The following is a 19,776-nucleotide window of genomic DNA, read 5'->3' on the forward strand; positions in this document are numbered from 1 at the left end:
TCATCACGATTTGATATCCACAATGATTTTAAGGGGAAATGAACGACTCTGCAACGTGCAGGAGCAAGAGTAAATGTATTTGAACTGGTTGGATTGCTTTGACAACTGAGATCCCATCACAAAGTTTAACATTGATCATTTTTGTCCGTATATTTGTTTACCCAACGGATCTGCAACTTACTAATGCTTGTAAAAGTGACGCAGCTGGACATCCAATGAAGAAATTCATGTATGCTCGGGTCTGTTTCCTGACCTATTCATTGATTAACGCTTAAGAGCCACAGGTTTTATAGTCAAACAAAATGTAAATAAAGTTAAATATTGCCTATCCTGCGTCGGGAGTAAACTTGGAGCCTGATCGAGGATGCGCATGCATAGTCACACGTCCGACACGCGTTGTATACGTGACGTGCTGTGCTTCTCGTCCGGTGGCCACTACCGCTATGAAGTTTCCATTCATTATGAGGTCTTGACTTCAAATTCAAGCTTTAAAGGTCCAGTTGGTGAAATCTAGCGGCATGGTTGCGAATTGCAACCAACCGCTCACTCCACCATTTCCCCTCCTTTTCGATACACTTTGGCGGTGTAATTATTCAAGTGTATGTAAATAGAAATAGCACATTCTAATGTGGCCTGGTGGTTAGAGAGTTGGGCTACTTGTAAGTCGCTTTGGATAAAGCGTCTGCCAAATGAATAAATGTAAATGTAATGTAATAAAAACATAACTCTTTATATAGCTCTTTATACACCTTTGAAGGCATAGCTTTGTGTATAATATTGCATTTCTATCAATCGATCATCCCCCAAAATACACACTGGACCTTTAAATGCCGTTGTGTTCATGGTGTGTGCAACAGCCATGATGCACAAGTTATAACGGATCATCTAATCTCGTCTTAAATACACGTTTTATCGGAAAATAAAGTTTAAACGTTCTCTATGTCAATTTCGAGGACAGAATGGCAAATTTCGCATACTGCTTTAAAGACTGTTAAACTCATTTAAATGTTTATTATTGTCAACTTGCAGGAGAGCATGGCAAATCTTGTTTAAGGTTTTGACAAAAAAAACACAGGAAATACAGTTATTCATAAAATTCAGTGGACGTTAATAAATGAAGATCATAAAAAGCAGGCTTTGAAATATAAAAGTGTCAAGTTTTCTTGCATGCTGACCACTTTGTTTGCCTGACTTTGTATGTCATACTTTTTTAAAGATTCTTACAATTTTAATGAATGAGTTTATATATAGTTTTCTTGTGTTCTAGAGTACAGTCACTAAACTGGGTCCTTTAGCACGGATCCTGCGGGATGTGAACGCAGCCCTGACGAATCCCACCGGAGCTCCTTTGGCATCTCCCACCGAGCGTGTGGGTTCCCCCAGCCTGCCCAGCAGCAGCCTGTCCACCGGCCTTCAAAAGATGGTCATGGACAGTGAGATTACAGGGTATGTATACACAATGTTTGTTCATGAGTTTTCCTCCAGAATGAAATACCCAATGTATTACAAAAGTCTTGAAAAATGGAAGCGTGTTAGGTAGTTTTGCGCTGCGTGGCGCGTTGCACACACTCTGTTCTGCCTGTGATTGAAGTGAAGGGAATTGAGGTGAAAATGGGGCACGACGTGACACAATCAAAGTAGACGGACAAATTGCCTGTGGCTTTAATCTTGTGTCATGTGGTTAGGACACAGTGTTACGCTTGTATCTGAGGAACAGGGTGGCTACATTCATACGCTTTTATCCAAAACTACTCGCAAAAGTGAGGAAAACAATTATGCAATTCAATAATACAAGGCATTAATATGAGAAGTGCTATACAAAAGTACAAATCTACATTAGATGAATTTGTTACTGGCCGAGAATAAAACCAGCTATGCCAGGGTTTGATGATTCATGTTTTTAAAACCATAAAACAGGTCGCTTTGGATATAAGCATCGGCTGAATTAACAAATATAAATGACCTTTTACATAAAAGCATCAGCCAAATGAGTAAGTATAAATTTACTAGCTTTTATCCATGCATTTATTATAGACTGTAGAGGACTTAAAATACATTTTCTGGATTTCTCTTTTCTAAATAACAACCCTTCTAGCTGACATTTTAGAGTGGTTTATTCTCAGTGCATTGGCAGAAATCAAATACATATTTTTATGTGATGAGTTATCCAATGCCGTGAGCTGCTGTCACGCTCCTCACCCACTTCTATTAGAAATTTAGATTCGGCTAATAGGCACTTAATGAGTTTGATTTTAATTAAAGGCGAAGTGTGTCATTACTGCACCACAAGACCCACCAAAACAATTGCAAAAATAAAGATCCTTTCATATACCACCCACATCTGCCATTGGTTTGACACACACATCGTCCCACTCCAACTCAACTATTGGTTTAGCGAATGTTGTTAATTTGGTCAAGGCCAACAGGTAGAAGGACAGAAATGACACATTTTGCCTTTAACCCTTGTGAAGTGTTCATGTTTTTGTAAGCAGGTCTGGTAGACCCACATAATATCAATCATTTATTAAAAAAGTATTAAAAACTGTACCTAAAATTTAAATCTATGATATGGTTTTGTCTTGAATAAATGTTGGAGGTTGAAAAAACAAGGAATTGGAACTTTTTGGTTAACATTGAAAATGGGTCCCACAGACCCAGACACCACACATGGTTTGAAGTACAGCCGAGATCTTAATTCTTGCCAAATGTCACATCAACAGGTTGGTGGATTTCACTCGCCTGCCCTCGCCGACCCCTGAAAACAAAGATCTGTTTTTCGTAACAAGGAACTCTGTGATTCAGCCATCGCCCGCACGCAGCTCGAGTTACTCCGAGGCCAACGAACCAGACGTTCAGATTCCCAACGGCAGCAAGAGCCTGTCGATGGTGGACCTTCAGGACAGTCGTTCTTTGGAGAGCGCTCCCAATACCTCCTTCAGTGATCCCATCAATGACAGCCAGACGTCCGTGGGTCAGGGAACAGGAGTGTGGACCACCCGCACGATCAAAGGCAACACGCTTGCCGGCCCGATCCTGAGAAGACCAGCCCAAACTCCAACCACACCTAGCACGGAAAGCGTCCCGGGGAGGTCCCAGCTGCTCGCCCCACTGTCTTTCCAGAACCCGGTATACCATATGGCTGCTGGATTGGTCGTGTCACCCCGCGCGGTGGCCGATTCGGGATCCGAATGCCAGAGTTCCATCAGCTCCCAGAGTAACGCAGAGGATGCGGGGCCGAAGCATGCGTTTATGAGCCAGTCCGGCGCGGGTGCCAGCGGTGGAGGGGGAAGCAGCGGGGACGAGTTCGCTCGTCGTTCAGGAGAATTCACACGCAGACAGCTCTCGCTCACGGAGACGCAACAACAAACCAACGTGCCGCGGCAGAACAGCGCGGGGCCGCAGCGCCGGATAGACCAGCCGCCTCCCGGCGTCACGAGGGGCCGCACCCCACCCAGCATGCTTAACACTGCCCCCTATCCCCGCCCATCCAGTGGCAGTATGATGTCATCATCTCCTGATTGGCAAACCAGTGGCACCAGACTAAGGCAGCAGTCGTCATCTTCAAAAGGAGACAGCCCGGAATCCAAACAACGTACCCTGCACAAACAGGTGAGTCCAAACATTAGCCCCTTAGCAACCGCATAGCAACACCCCGGCATCATGATGCTGATGGCACCCTCAATTTAATTTTCCCTTGATGCACCTCTAAATTAGGCACCATTAGACACATTTCCTTAAAACATCTTGGCACTCTGATCTCTTGAGAGTTAATGAATCTTTTGGTCCATCAATAGAATGAAACCGGGCTCTTGAGTTGACACGATCGTACCCTCGTGTGTCAAAGTCTCGGGGAACGAAGAAGTATTAATTGTAGACGCGCACGCACGGCACTGTGATTAAATGACTGCCGAGCGCTCGGATTGTCACAACTGTTCTTTGATGTGTGCTGAAGTGAATCTTCATTAAAACATGATCAAAACTTTTTAAGGTGACAACAACACTTAGAAGCTCGCTCACAAAAAGGTTTAAGACAACATCTAATTCATCTGTCTGTCTCAACCTGCTTTTTCCTTCTCTTTGCTGTGTGTGTGAGTTTATCAACTTCATTTTATTTTGGGCACAATTTGTTGCCAAAAGTGAGAAAAACTTGACAGATCTTAACCTCATTTGTAAAAACGCTATAAAAATTAACAATAGGAAATCATTTGTTATGTAAACATTCAGGTTACTATTAGGGACAAAGTTTTAGTGTTAAGTGTGGGTTAATATTTCTCACTAGCCGTGTATAAAACAATAAATAAATCTATGCAATGTCTTCATTTACAGCAGACGGATAAGAAAATGTGTGTCTGCGGTTTTATACATTTTATAAATGTATATAAAACATTATCATATACACTGAATGTCCACCTAGCCAGTGATCGATTAAATAAATTGAGGGGAAAAAAGCAATATAGTTTATAATTATAAAAATGTTAAATATAATAAAATAAGTTAATAAAAAGTCTAATGAGTGAAACATATATGTCTATGTTATTTATTTATATATATTATTTACATAACATTCATTTTGTTTTATTCATCAAATGCTACATCACCAATTATACGTCCAATATACATCACAATTTGAAAATAACAATTGAAAAAGAGAAGTGTTGCTTTTATTCAACGAGTGGGTGCAGAACTGAATTATTCATGGACACCTCGACATAAGAAGCCAGATTCAGAAGCTGATGTGTATGTGCATCTGGGTTTCTATTATCTTTCGTTAGGCTCCATCACCTGTGAACCCAAATGCTCTGGACCGCACTGCTGCGTGGCTGCTGAATATGAACGTTCAGTATTTGGATCAAGAGGGCATGGACCCGGATTCAAAACACAGAGAGGATTTTACAAACAAGGAAGATCTTACACAAACTGAAAAGGTAATAATGAGAGCTCAGCCTTTGTACTAAAACGGCCTCTTTAATGCAGGTTTTCAGTGCTGGTTTGTATGATGCAGGTTTATTGGTTATCTCTAAACCCAAATAAAAATGGGAACATTCCAGCGTTCTTTGTCCCAGCATTCCGATCAAATCACTACACTGTAGAGAGCGAGAGAGAGATCTATAGACTGGTTCAGCCCCGTCTGGTGTTTCTCTCATTCTCTTTAATGAATGATAAGCCCGGCGGATTGTACACACACATACTCCAGCCTCTCTCTCCCCGAGCAGAACTCACATCTGCTGCGTTTGAAGCTGTTAATGGAAGTGTTGCTGTGAAGATCGGAGGAATCCTCGTGAGGGAACCGAGACTTAATTCACTGTGAAGTTTTAGTCTGGATGCAAAGCCAGGGGTCATTTTGCTCATTATTCTTAGTCTTTGCGTATTTATTAAGCCCTTTACAAAGCATAATCTGAAATGCGTCTGTCGAGGCTCTGTGAAATGCTGTCTGCGGCGTGTTCTCAAAAACTTTCTTGTCTGAACAAGATAAAATATTAGATAAAACATTTTTGTATGGATCTCGCCTGAAGCATTTCATCGCAGACATTCTTTGAAGAGTCTGCAATGTTGTTTGGTTAAAAGTTCAGTCAATATTGAATAGAGTGTGTGTATTATTTTGTTCACATGTGTAGTTGACATGACAAACAGCCATGCAACATATGTCTTAAACTATTTTAGGAGCATGTAAACGAAAATATTATAACGTTTTTAAATGTTAACATCTTGAATTTTCTTAATTCTATTAAGCACACATCGTGTACTTTTATCACGGGTTGATAACATGGATTACACGGTGTAACAACTTATTATAGTTCTTGTACAATTTTATAGTTCTTGTATTGTGGTAATATTTATCTAATATTAAGCTCAAGTGAAAGAAAAATCAATCAAATGTAAACTTCTGAAGTTTAGGACGACATATTTTTAGTACTTGTTATGTTAAACTGTTGTTTTGAGCTCCGTGTTCTGCGTGAGAATAATAATGGCGAAATGTATAAATGTTTGAAAATATTTTTTACCGTCGATGGTAAAAATATGAATGTGATTTTCGTAATCAGCATGTTAAACTTCATAAGGAATCAGTAAACAAACACAACTGTTTAAAATTGTTTTACATTGTGTAATCTGGGTTTACACAAACTTGTGGATTCCATCACAGCCGAGTGTATGTTAACTAAAACTTTAACTAAAATAAAGCAAATGAACATGTAAACTGCCCTTATATATTAAAATCTACAGGGCTGTACTTTCACGGCTCTGTGGACTACAACACATTTTTATGTAGGATTTGACCAGATTAGCAAAAGTATAAGAGATGATTACCAAGACTTTATTCATGTAATTTTCATATCAAACCCAAGCATGGCTGTGAACTCTTCCCCTACACAGAGCTTTGCTGTCCTATAATCCTGATATTAGACATGTTCTCTCTCTCTCTCTCTCTCTCTCTCTCGCTCGCAGTCTCCTCCACACACATACTCTCTGTCTGCCTGTCTGTCTCTTTCCCTCTTCTTTTCTCTCTCTCTCTTATTTTAATAATTAACATTTTAATTCAAATGAAAAGAAACAGCCTTTTACCCACATGTTGTGTCTCTCATTCACTCTCTCTCCTCAGTACCAGCAGGAGATCGCCATCCTGCAGGAGAAGCTGCGCATTTCTGCCAAGAAGTTTGAGGAGTATGAATGTCGCATGAAGAGCCAGGATGAGCAGACACAGAAGATGCTCCTGGAGTACCAGGCTCGACTGGAGGACACGGAAGAACGGTTACGCAAACAGCAGGACGACAAGGAGCTTCAGATGAAGAGCATCATTACCAGGCGAGCATCTCATACTGCTGTTGGAATGTTGTTTGTGTTTGTGGACAAAAGGATTGAAGGGTTCAGCCCTACAAGACCTGACCAATTAGAAATTATTAAGTGATGGGTCAATTACTATAAATCTGAATTTTGCGGTCTGTTATATTTTTTTATCTAATTCGTGTTCTTATGATGTGGGATTTGATTGTTTATTTGTGTCAAACAGTGCAGGTTATTGTGTCAGAGAAGCTAGTTTCTCTGCACCTGTCACAAAAATGTTGAGACAGCGAAATTCTCTAATTCTCTGGTGACCTCATGCAACAAAACATGCTGGATAAATGTCTGAATTAAATGTAATATGAACAGAGCCACGGTCAGAACCTTCTTACTTAACATGTATTACAGTGCAGTTCCTAATGCATTTCCTGGCAAAGTAACAGTTTTCACCAAGAGGTCACAATTGTTTAACGGACTTCCTTTATATAAATATTTGCTTTTCTGAAGTGTTTTATAAACGCATTTGCAGTGGTGTTAAATTGCTGTGAAATTACTGTTGTAGGTTAATGTCAGTCGAAGAGGAGCTGAAGAAAGATCATGCCGACATGCAGGCCATCGTCGACTCAAAGCAGAAGATCATTGACGCCCAGGTAAATTACAATCAAATGCCTTATTCATCAGTCAACAAGGTCAAGGTCATAAACTAAAGAAGTTTAAAACGACCAGTCAGCTGCTCATTAAAGTCCCAGTGAAATTAAAAATAATTTTTTTCTTGAAAATCTTTGTTTACATTTAATTTAAATAGCTTACCAGTGTGCTTCCTTCTCTTTTCAGAATGCATGTGTCCTCGTAATCGTAAATTAAAATCTGAAAATGCACTTTAAGATTATCCATTTTCAGTGATGTAAATTAGGCGGCTTGGGCGGGGCATCTGTCATCTCCTCCCCTTCAACTACCAGTCTGCTCCCGGTTCTATTTAAAAATGCAACGGCTGTTTTTATACATCCAATCAAATCAGAGGGAAAAACAAGCCACATCGCAATTTTTCTCATTCGAAATTCCGTTTCGCTCAGAAATGCGTCAGATTACGTAAACCCGATTAGAACTTCCGGTTCACGGGGACTTTAATGTAAAATAAACCCTTAACAGGGTGGTCACTTTTTAATATCACGCTGAAGGTGGAGGCTGTACTCGTATATAGATTTAGATTTAAGTGGTTTAGATGTCCGCATCCACATCAGCCAATCAGCTTCTTATAAATAATTTCTAAATCATAGACAAATCACTTTCCATCATAGATGTCTTTTATCAAAACAAGGAGAGATTATGAATACTACAGAATGAATTTTAATTTAAATTCCATGAATTTCTGTCGTCTGTAATATTTAAGAGCACACCAGTCACCTTGTGTTCATTCCAAAGAAGAATCAAACATTAGAAATTGTGCTCTGTTAATCTCTCCTCTAACCTCTATGAATGATCACTTCCCGCAGGAGAAGAGAATCGCGTCTCTGGACGCGGCTAATGCTCGGCTTATGAGCGCTCTGTCTCAGCTGAAGGATCGGTACAGCATGCAGACGAGGAACGGCATCTCTCCCACCAACCCCACCAAGTTGCAGATCACGGAAAACGGAGAATTCCGGAACAGCAGCAACTGCTAGCGTGAATGCAAACACACGGACCTACGGGTCTAGTGGAAGACAAGGGCTATGGTTAATTTCTTACAATAGGACCGTACAAGAAAACGCCACTCGGGTGGATTTAAATTTACTTTGCATAGTTTTTAGCGTTGGATCTCAGAACTGGATTAGAAGTGATTCACTGTATCGAGCGTATGAAACTCCAGAATCAAACAGGATGTTTTAAAGCTAGTTTTTCAATCTATATTAAGCCAGTTGCGTCTTTTAAAATTATTTTAGATTTTTAGCCATGCGAAGATGTCCAATGGAATATTCCCACGATGCTTCGTTCATAGCCCTTGTCTTGAAAGAGCATATTGTGATGTCAAACTGTGACCCGGTTTCATGTCATCTATAGATTTGACCTGTACACGTACGCTTTACTTTCAATGTTAGCATGCTGATAAAGATCCAACGTCTGTAAACCCGTTTTTTTTTACGCCAGAACCACTTTAACATTTCTTTTTTTATACGTTTGTACATTTCATGTAAACATTTCCTTTTCTTACCAAATTCATTAAAAAACGTTTTTTGTAAGTTAAAGAGAGTTTTTAACATCGCATTTAGTTGCATACTTGCATAACATTTTAGCCTATGGAGGTGATTCGCCTCATTACTGTATATAGTTTTTTTAAACCGAGAAAAGAGATTTTCTTCTTCGTACAGTGTGTATTTCCTGAAGTCTACTGTAGCGTTTCAAAGGAAAAATAATCAACGTAAGCTCTGATTGTACATTCAGGTGCTGCTTCTAGACAGGGCGAAGGTGTTTACACGCTTTTAACGTTCTGCGCTCTAAATCAAAAACTGTCGACGCTGTTGCAAAGATACGTATAGAGACGTCTTCGTCGCTTGCTGTGTATGCGTGGCCAGTATTACTCTCCGTACTGAACATTATAGTATATGGCTACAGAACAATCAGTGTCCGTCCCCCACGATGTCGTTTTAACGCTCTATGAACTTTCTATAGCATTAGATTGGACCCTTTAACCAAAACCTTCTTCTGTGAACTTGTTCTAAAGGCTTTTCAGAGCAGCAAGTTTAAAGTGTGTCGCATTCAGCACTTACAGCGAGAAGGGTTTGAAATGCTGTGTGAAGTTTGAATATATTGGATTGGATCTGAACTGTTGTTTTACTGAAAGTTTGTCATAGCTCTTCAAAACCTATTGGTGTCTAAAAAGCACTAAGAGTCCACGCGTCATGGCAATACTTGCATCAATACTAAGCATCAACCCTGCAAATGAAAGCGAGCCTGTTATTGGTCTGTGTAGCTTCATTTAAACTTCAATCAGGTTCGTCAAGAATTAAAGATTCATTATCAGTGTTTATTTATTGATATTCAAGGATAAATGATATTTTAAACAAATGCATTTTTAAAGATAACACAAAAACATGTTTGCAAAAGCAAAGGAGTTATTTTGAGTATTTACAAGAGAAAACATCTGTCTTCTGATGAGTTGGATATCGAACTTCTCCATCTCCCAAGATTCTTTTATTTGGAAAAGTTCACTTTAAGTTGTTGTCTGAAACTGCTTTATTTATGCTTTAAGTTAAGTTCAGCTCATTAATTTATTTAACTGTTTGTGCTGTCACATCGCCAGGATTGCGCGCACTTGTTGATGTTTGAATACTGAACGTATCCAACATTAAAGAGATGGTTGAAATGACACATTTCACCCAAGACAAATAAAAATCACGTTTTGATATTCTCAAGATGCAGACAAACAGGCCAATACAACGACACATGAGCGGTTCGAAGGCAGAAGTACTGCACATTAAAACACTATAACAAAGTTTATCCTCCATTATTATACATCATGTAGAAGTAAAAGGGCTGATGTAACATTTGAATCATTTTCTTTCTCGATTGGCATGCAATAACAGAATAACAAAAGTGAAAATACCAATCTCGTTTTCTACCTTTCCTCGACATCTTTTGTATGTGTTTTAGATTTAAGTTAAGAGGTTCTCCACATGTGCATACGTGAACGAAAGAAATGCCGATATATGAGAAATAATTTGTGTTGAAGAAAACATTCTGTGCAATTCATGTACAATTGCCTCTAGAATTGTTAAAGTTTTATTTAGCTATTTCAAGGCTTCGTTTGTTAGTTTACTGTACAGTCCAAGAAAAATTATGTTGTTGACTAAAATATATATTGTTTCACTTGTGTAAAGTTAAGTAAATGCTATGAACAGAATGTATATATCCATGTAGAATGCCATTGTCAAGATGAGCGCACTTTCAAGTGCCACTGAAATAAAAGCAAAGTATTTGTCCATGAGTGTTATGTTTTTCTTAAACTATAGCATGGTTATGTAAATTAGAACTGACATATAGGATCTTTATGGGGTATCAAATTGGTCAGAATTTTACAGTTTTTATTTATTCTTGTTGTTTTATAACCCTTGAACATGGTTTTATTATAGTAACAATAGCAATGTTTTTTATTACCATAACCATAGTTGACCAACTTCATTGACAGCTTGCTAACTTATGAACTTATGTTCTTCTTCAAAAAGTGAAATGGCATCATCATAGGTATATAACAATAATGGCAATAATGGCATGAAACATATAATGCCAACATTTCCTTTAACGTTGTAAGTAATCAAAGATGGGCCTGACGATTGAACTGATAAGAGCACAGCTAAGCCAACAGTCTGTTTTGTTAAATGTTTAGCCATATTGAAATGTAAATATCATTATTACAGATGGAGAGATCAATGGTCTAGATGGAAATGTGAGTAAAGCCAGTGGTACTACTATACACTTGGTTTCATGGTGTGTGTGTGTGTGTGCAACAACGGAGCACAAAATATATGCACAAAAATATGTTTTCTCTGGGTTTCTCGAAAAATTTAAAAAATATTCATGACTCTTAAAACATCTACAATGAAATAAAAGCAAGGCTATATAATATAATTCATATATGCAAACCATAGGTACCATACTGCTCCCTAGTGCTCATCGAACGCCATTGCAGACAACTTTCTACAGTCAGTGATTTCCAGTATCCTGATAATACGCTGTCTTACAGTGACATAAATACTTTGAGGTATTTTATTTCTTTTCTCTTCGTGATGTTGGGTATTAAGAGCAGGCCAGACGCTCTCTCAGCGCTTTCAATAGGGACCAGAAAACTTTCCGGTGGAATCTCATCCGCGGGCATGTTGGGCATCACATAGGACCGCAGCTCTAACGTACTACATCTCCTATCTGCTTTTCCAGAATCACCTTAAAAAGTAAGTCGGCACAGCAACATGGTTCTAAGTATATTAAGAGAAGTAAAGCGATCCAGTCCAGAAAATTGACGTACATCCAGATGATGCTAGTTCGCGTTGGTGGTATAGTGGTGAGCATAGCTGCCTTCCAAGCAGTTGACCCGGGTTCGATTCCCGGCCAACGCAGTAACTTTTCTCCTTCGTTATTTCATGTTTATTTTTGCTTTACTAATTTGTAATGGTAACATTTTCGATTGGCGACCAGGTCAAACCCGCTTCTTTTATAATCCGAATGGGCTAGTTGCACAAGATGGCGCCACTGAGTCCGTAGACTCATTTCCGGTCGTATAACACTATCAAGTTGTTTTGGCTTAACGAAATGCTTAGGAATGTCCTAAAAAACACCCGTAGTTACCAGCCAAAAATCATCCTTATCCCATACAGTGTTATACGACCGTTGTTCTTACCAATTTTGCTACCTCCATACAAATTATTTGATTTTCTTATCAAACGTTTATGTAAGTTAACTAGAGAGGTTTTAACATCGTTTTTAGTTGCATGCTTTGTATGTACATAAGGGCGAAGGCGTTTACTGGCTTTTAATGTTTTGTGCTCAAAATCAGAAACTGTTGTTGACTGTAAAGTGAAGTAAATGCTATGAACAGATTTTGTGTAGTTGACGGACTAATATGCTAATTTTTTTTGCAAAGATTTCCTTATTGGTTAATTAGTCCGTCACCTGATTCTGTTGATTATGTTTCCCTGTGTATTTAAAGCCTCTCTGTCCTTAGTTCGTGGTCCGATTTAACTTGTCTTGAGGTTCCTGTGAATCATGGTTTTATTATAGTAATATTAGCAATGTTTCTTTATTGCGTACCACTTGTATAACCATGGTTTTACCACAAACGGATGGATAGAAATGTAAGTGGTACTATTATAAACTTTGTTTTTTTTAAATGCACGAACAGCACAAAAATGTTTTCTGTGGGTTTTTCTTTGTCGAAAAAAAAAACATTTGGACTGCTGCTTGACTCTTAAAACAACGATTGAAACTAAAGCAAAGTTATAATTCATATACACAAACTTTAAGTACCATACTGCCCTCATCGAGCGCCGTTGCAATCCACTTTTGGAAGTTCATATACCTTTTGTTCTAATAATACATGAAAATATAGCGTGACCGACAATCGAGAAATTTGTATACATAATCCATGTATGTACATAATGCAGTTGATGAATCGATTTTTACTAGACATTGTTAATTTAGGTACAGTAGGTACAAACAACATTTCACAGTTTAACATTAAATTGCTTTTCACTTTAAGTTTTGACTCCGCATAAATTATTCATTAAAAAAGTTGAGGTTGAGCCTAAAATATAGCAATGGTGAGGATATAGAATCTCCCCTGTCAAATATGACATCTATTAGACACTGATATGGCTGACATCCTCTTCTGGTAACCAATAAGATCAGTCTCAGTAGTTTTAAACCCTATGAATGTCTGACAGTGACTTAAGAACTTTGAGGTATTTGTTCATATTAGACCGAATCTTGTCAGTAAGTTCTTTTTGAATGACTGTGAACTCATCACGGCCCTGCAGTAATCGCTTTCAGACTGCTGGTTGTCTTCATGATGTTGGGTACAAAGAGCAGGCCAGACGCTCTCTCGATGCTCTCAATAGGTACCAGAAAACGTTCCAGTGGAATCTTCTCATCCACGGGCATGTTGGGCATCACATAGGACCGCAGCTCTACATCTCCTCTCTGCTTTTCCAGAATCACCACTTTAAAAAAGTGAGTCGGCACAGCAACATGATTCTTTCCCAAGACCCGATACTTCACGTACAATTCCCCATCAGGCTCTTGTCTGTCGGTGGAGGGGAAAAGTTTAGAATTAGTTAAAGCATTTCACATTCTGGGCATATGAACGTGGTTGTTTGTTACTGGACATTATAGAGCAACCGAACACTTTCGCATACAAATAGGATTACAAAGTATTAATACAATTATATGAATTTGTCAGGCTGGAATAAAACACAACAAAAATGTGCAAAACTATACACGGAGTGCAGATTTCTAAGGGTCTTACCTGGGCAAGTAAAGCGGTCCAGTGCAGACGAACACATTCTGATAATGCTTAGTGAGCGAACGACAGTATTTCTCCAGGTTATTCCATGCATTCTGGTTTAGATGAGGATTCTGTGGGAAAGGATGTGCACGATGAAACATTTCTCCGGTTTTAAGCGATGCATTTGTACACTACACCTACAGATGAGTTGAAACAACTCCTTGGGGTTTTTGCTGAGTACACACTAAAAGACCTGCGTTGGTGGTATAGTGGTGAGCATAGCTGCCTTCCAAGCAGTTGACCCGGGTTCGATTCCCGGCCAACGCAATACTTTTCTCCTTCGTTATTTCATGTTTGCTCTTACTTGTTACAGGTTAAAACACGAAACTAACATTATGACTTTAAATTCGGATGCATTAGACGGATTGAACAGCGAAGCGTAAAAAAAGTCTTGAGGTGTACTCATGGGACTCACTTGGGGTGACACATTGCTTAGATAGAAGGTGTCATCCATTGCTTTCTGACTCCATTTGTGATTGGCAGCTGCGGCCAGGTGACCCCTGTCAAACCCGCTTCCTTTATAATCCGAAAGGGTCGACCGATGGTAAACGTGAACGGTTTCGTCCTCTTTAAAATTGCAGTATTTTCTGTCTGATGTCCCGGTTAAAGTCTCGGAGTCGAGTTGCTCTATCACCCACGCTGCAGTCCGGTTTCTGGGGTCATACGAGGTCACGTAAGACTCTCTGGACTTGATGTTTGACAGTGAAGGGAAGCCGTACTTCATCGCAGCCGTGGATTTATTGACAGCGATCTGTCCCGGCTGATAGCGGCTGATCTCGGACGCCGCATTCACGCTTGGTATCGGGATGATGGGTATACGATCCAGAAGTCCACCGGTTTGAGGTTTATTATGGCGATCGCACGTCAAGGCGACGCCGACACCGATGCCAACCGCCAAGGACATCCCGGATACAACCCACCTCGAGCAAAAAACACGATTCATCGTTCACTCTTAATAAAGCGCTGTATTTTAAAGAAGTGTCGGCAGGTAAAGAAGGGCGTGGTGATATTTAGACACCGTATTTACATAACCCATGTGGTGAGATGCACCGGGAAATTCATTTGACGCATGTGACGTCTAGTCGCGAGTTTATGACGTCAGTGACTCTACATTATATTATAGTGTAAAAGCCCTGTGAAAAACTATAAAATTAGAATTTTCTGGTTGTAACAAACATATAATAAATAAATAGGTCATTTAGTATTCATTGGCAGGTCTGTTTTTGTGTTTAGAAAATGAATACCGTATAATTAGTTATATAAAATTATAATACTTAAAGGGTAAAGCTGAATTCAGTTAATAAAAATGATTGTACTCATTATAAATTGTATTAGAATAGTTTCCTTTTATGGCAATATGATGATCGTGAACATAGGTGGATAATAAAATTATTTCACTTTGGTACGTTTGAGAAGGTCCTAGTTATGAACTTCTATAATAAATTAATATTAACCAGTAGATTAATGAGTGTTAATCTAAATAAAGCCAGATTAATAACAACTTTTGCAAGTGTTTCGTCTTTAAATTAGTCAAACAAATACTGTTTTAATTTAATATATGTACAAGCTTTTAACATCTCAATAATATTGTCCATTCTGTGAATCTTTAACAAACCCAGCCCCTTAATGACATGATGAATTTAAGTCTGTTTTGGGGTTCGTCTCATTTTATTTCTGCTATTTTAAAGCAAGTCGTATAAATTATGTATCAGAATGACCTTTAGTACTACATCATCCTGTGAGTTTATTCCAAAATTGTGTGACTTGCTTTTTTCATTGAAGATTAAAGGAAATATAAGGCAATGTCAGGGAATGTTGGACCCCACCACAGTTGACTAGATCTCTATTCATGTTACTTTTACTATGTTTCCTTAAATAAGCATTCAGTGTACTTCGGTGGGTAGTTTATATTTAAGACACGTCTGAGGGCCTGATTTATTTTCCACAGAGCAAAAGTCTCCACCTGGCATAAACGCTGCTGACTCGAGCTATGTGTCTTTATTTCTTTATTTAGGTGCAGGTGGAAGCAATGCAAATGGCTCAGCACATCGGTTTGTTGTTCTGTGGACATTGTCTCATATTAATTACTAATATATCAGCTGAAGTGTCTGTAGTGTCGGTGAAATGCAATGTGATGCTGCATCAGGCTCATAAGCATCTATTGCTTTCACAGCATCAGTAGGCTATGCATATCATCACTGTCCTTCTGAAACCTTGTATGTCAAACCTTTTTAGGAAAGGAAAAACACTGCACTTTTAAATGATTAAATACTATGTTGTCAAAGAACAAGCACTTTTTAATGGTTAGATGTTTGCAAAACCCATGACAAACATTAAAGGTGACTAATAATAATGATTCATGCCAAAAAATTTAAATCATGAAATATGGAGACACAAGGTTTCAGTATGACAGCAGCGATATACAGCACAGTAAAAGGACAAAGTCTAAAGAAATACAATTCACTCAGCTGTAATATGCTTTCTGATTGTCAGGTTTTATTCATTTATAATATTTATTTATTCATAGTATGTATTTACCCTGGCTCTTTATGAATGTAAAGCATGTGTAAATATGAAATACACCAAAAAGCTCATGAGCCACTAAGATTTTGGCATTCTCTGAGACTCACGTAAGAGAAATAACAACTGTTTGAAAAATAACTTGATTCTATGATATGTGAAGTGCAGACCTTTTATTATGTATTTTTAATTTGTCTTCTGATTGGTCATCTTTGACAATGTCTTTCCTCCTAAGAAATGTGCTTTGTGTACACACGTTTTCCTTATCCGGGTAAATAAATCGTCGTAAGAGTGTTAATAAGAGTCCTGAATGTTGAGATCAGTAAATGAATAAGACGCACAGATGATCTCATGCCAGTATCAAGATGGCGTGCGGGTTATATTGTGCTAAAGCTGTGCATGTAATGAACTGTTTTAATGCTTTATTTAATGTTTCATAATGGCATGAATGAAGAAATATTTCAAATATATTAGAGATGCTGTATCATCAAATATAATTTTACCATGGCATGAATACCGTATGCACTGCAAAAAAGGCTGCAATGTCTTTACAATGGTAACATTTACTCAGAAGAACAAAAATAACAATTTCTACAAAAAATATGTAAATAATGATCATAATATACAATAATTCATATTTCCCTTCAGATAGACATATATTTATATATTTGCTCAATGTAACAATTAAAATCTTCTCTTTCTCTACCTTCCAGAATAATGTAATCTCACACACTAGCTATAGGAACTTTCTGTCATTGTACTAGCAGGACGACGATTCAAACATCTTTTCCATCTTTTCATCTACTTTAACAACCTCGATGACAATAAAATGCAAGAAAACGCAGCAATGAAAGGAAATGTAAAAACGAGAGAAGAATAATAACTTGGCATAAGTAGGCTTTCGTGATATCGACCATTGTTCATGAAAACAAGCTGGCTAACTGCAGTGCTTGTATCTCGGTGAGCGTCAAAACAACAGGAAAGTAGAAATGCAAAAGAAACGTATAACCTCATCTATACATCAGTCCTCTTTCTTCAGAGTTTCGTGTAGACTGAGTTGAAACTGAACGTGATTCCTTATTTTTGGTATAAAGTTCAAGCGATCAGTGATGCGAGGAGATGAGCGACTAGCTACTCATCCCGTGAAGGCGTTTTGACCTCAGCTCCCTTCCATATTGATTTCAGCTCCGTGAGACCTGCTCTGTACGGGATTCAGGTCTCTCTCTCTCTCTCTCTCTCTCCATTCGCAGGGCTCAGCCCTTTGGCCTGCGTAGACTAGGATTGATATCTGGACTAGGGTGGGTTTCTAGGCGCTGGCTTTAAGCAGGCTGTTGGCTAGAAGGCAGAGCAGCAGCGTCAGGGTGCTGAGGTAGCAGGACGATGCTCCGTCGCACCCTTTTTTGCCCTGACAGCGCGGCTGCTCGCACAAAACGCCCTTAAAGTTGGGCGGGCACACGCACTTCTGGTTCTGGATGCAGGAACCGCCGTTCTGACACAGGAGCAGCTCGTCGTCACATACGTTTGCTAGAGGGAGAGAACAGAGGAAGGTTCAGTTTATATAGGCCTTGTTGAAATGCAGCTTAGTTGACAGTTATAGCCTACTGTTCATTTGTCCTATGTTGTGACAGCAAAATGTTAATACTATATTATTTTATATCAATGCTTATATTTGTAATAGAAATACTATCATAAAAGAGATTTCTTCATTGCTAGTTTTTAATTTTCCACACCATAGGCCGCATTTATGGTTTATTTGTCAACTACCCAAATACATTTTAGCCATAACTATAAAATAAAAGGAAAAGTTAGTGATATTTAAACCGATTATTATTGCAATATCCATTTATTTTCAAATGTATAAATAAAAAATATATAAAATAATAAAAAAAATTATTGTCAATACCGGTTCATTGTGACAGATAAGATGTACATTAGAATTACACTGAAAACTGAATTACACATTATTACAAATAATTATTTATATTGTAATCCAACCGTTATATTCATAGTTCCACTTCGATTGAAAAAGTCTAAATATTTGGTCACATTGTGATACTACTGTAAAACCGACTGTCTATGTAGGCCTATAGAATGCCAAGTGTCAAGAACTGCTAGGTCTGCTTGAATGCTAAATTCAAGAATTTCTGAACAGAAAGTTAAATTTAAAAGATGATAAATTGAAGATCAAAGAGAAAATTCGCAGCAATGATGTTTTATAATCTGAAAGGGTGCGTCTTATTCCTTCCAGCGGTCACAACATCAATATTATGTGGCCCAAACGTGACTTTCTGTAGACCTCCACAAAGAATCAATAACTGTTGATGTTCAATAAAATATAAATTATTATTATAAATGAACTAAGGTAACTTTGGGCCAGGTGCTTGCGTCTGAAACCTTCTATACCCTTAACACGACCAGTTTTTAGGAATGGTCACATTGTAAGTGATGAAATCTGATCTCTTTGTTCAGACATTATCCGGTGTATCTACATCGATCGCTGTCGTAATGAATTAAGCGTCAGCTAGTCTAAGAGAGACTTACTTATACAACCCATGAGAGTAACCGCCAGTATAGAGAGATTACGGACAAATGGAAACTTTTTCTCTGTGCACGGCTCCCACGGCACATGAAAGACGGCAGTAATGTATTATTTACACTTTCATGCAAATACTGTGTGTAAAACTGCTGATACACGGTGCCCTAAACCGCTGACACTGCAGTTATATTCACTACATGCAAGTCTTCTGAGTTTGCTATAGCACTTGTTCACTTAAGAGCACTGGAATGTTTTTATTCATGCAATTAAAATCTTTGTAAAATAAACATTTGAAATGTATAAACATACAGACCTCTTTGCAAGATGTAAACATTGGTCCAGAAGCACTTCCGGTTTTATTTCTTAGTATTTTTTTATCTTACATATACCTGAGGTTAAAATGTCTCGCCCAGGTGCACCATGGTATAAGTCTCTGCTTGTTGCTTGCAAAGCTCGACCCGGCAACCTTCGGTTTACTGAACCCAAGTAATATCCGCTGTGTTGTGCCACCCACAAGCATTTATAATTCACAACTGCTCGAACCAGCAGGCTGTTATTTAGTGACACAACAACAAGGAACTCCATGAGGTACAACGATGTTACTCATGTTTAAAATGAGTAGAATGACACCCATATGCTGTTCGTTCACAGCGTTTACAGTCAATTACAGACCGTCATTAATGACTAAGCCTACTGTCACTCTTGGATTCGTGTATAAGATGTGTGACTTACGCACGCAGCCTTGCTTCCAGGTGTAACCAGGGAGACAGTCGTCACACTTCTGCCCCGACGTGCCCTCTCGGCACTGACAGAAACCAGTATCATTGCAGCGGGCGTGCAGGGAGCCCAGCTGGTTACAGTTACACTCTGTGTATAGAAAACATTTTGAATTTTTGCAGTACAAGTTGAAGGA

At 38.6% G+C, this 19,776-nt stretch overlaps 3 protein-coding genes across 14 annotated transcripts in view; 1 reads left to right on the plus strand and 2 right to left on the minus strand.

The window, feature by feature from the left end:
- dab2ipa (DAB2 interacting protein a) overlaps positions 1-10,733 on the plus strand; it is a 73,493-nt gene extending 62,760 nt beyond the window's left edge. For 9 of the 11 annotated variants that reach the window (XM_079467303.1, XM_079467307.1, XM_079467306.1 and 6 more), the window contains 6 exons: positions 1,268-1,446; positions 2,721-3,609; positions 4,773-4,925; positions 6,599-6,801; positions 7,340-7,427; positions 8,271-10,733. In XM_079467303.1, coding sequence (XP_079323429.1) covers positions 1,268-1,446; positions 2,721-3,609; positions 4,773-4,925; positions 6,599-6,801; positions 7,340-7,427; positions 8,271-8,438 — 1,680 coding nt within the window. In that variant the 3' untranslated portion in view covers positions 8,439-10,733. The remainder of the gene's footprint in view (positions 1-1,267; positions 1,447-2,720; positions 3,610-4,772; positions 4,926-6,598; positions 6,802-7,339; positions 7,428-8,270) is intronic. The other 2 variants (XM_079467308.1, XM_079467305.1) reach the window with 1 other exon arrangement.
- A 1,799-nt stretch (positions 10,734-12,532) lies between these two features.
- endog (endonuclease G) lies at positions 12,533-14,893 on the minus strand. The gene is made up of 3 exons (XM_079467361.1): positions 14,223-14,893; positions 13,769-13,878; positions 12,533-13,546 (listed from the first exon to the last, which is right to left on the minus strand). Exons 1-3 carry the CDS (start codon positions 14,748-14,750, stop codon positions 13,267-13,269), a joined length of 918 nt encoding a protein of 305 aa, XP_079323487.1. The 5' UTR covers positions 14,751-14,893; the 3' UTR covers positions 12,533-13,266.
- A 1,387-nt stretch (positions 14,894-16,280) lies between these two features.
- The window catches only part of ntng2a (netrin g2a), a 46,503-nt gene continuing 43,007 nt past the window's right edge, over positions 16,281-19,776 (minus strand). For both annotated transcript variants that reach the window (XM_079467331.1, XM_079467330.1), the window contains 2 exons: positions 19,596-19,730; positions 16,281-17,851 (listed from right to left, as the gene is read on the minus strand). In XM_079467331.1, the coding sequence (XP_079323457.1) occupies positions 17,634-17,851; positions 19,596-19,730 (353 nt within the window). In that variant the 3' untranslated portion in view covers positions 16,281-17,633. The remainder of the gene's footprint in view (positions 17,852-19,595; positions 19,731-19,776) is intronic.

This window comes from Barbatula barbatula, assembly GCF_947034865.1.
Source record: "Barbatula barbatula genome assembly, chromosome: 11".
NCBI lineage: Eukaryota > Metazoa > Chordata > Actinopteri > Cypriniformes > Nemacheilidae > Barbatula > Barbatula barbatula.

What these genes read in the sequence shown, in the direction of transcription:
- endog (XM_079467361.1), bottom strand. Translation starts at nt 14,750, where the DNA reads ATGAATCGTGTTTTTTGCTCGAGGTGGGTTGTATCCGGGATGTCCTTG. An exon ending in TAAGCAATGTGTCACCCCAA is followed by an intron (nt 13,879 to 14,222) that starts GTGAGTCCCATG and finishes CCTTTCCCACAG; the next exon opens with AATCCTCATCTAAACCAGAA. An exon ending in GGACCGCTTTACTTGCCCAG is followed by an intron (nt 13,547 to 13,768) that starts GTAAGACCCTTA and finishes CTCCACCGACAG; the next exon opens with ACAAGAGCCTGATGGGGAAT.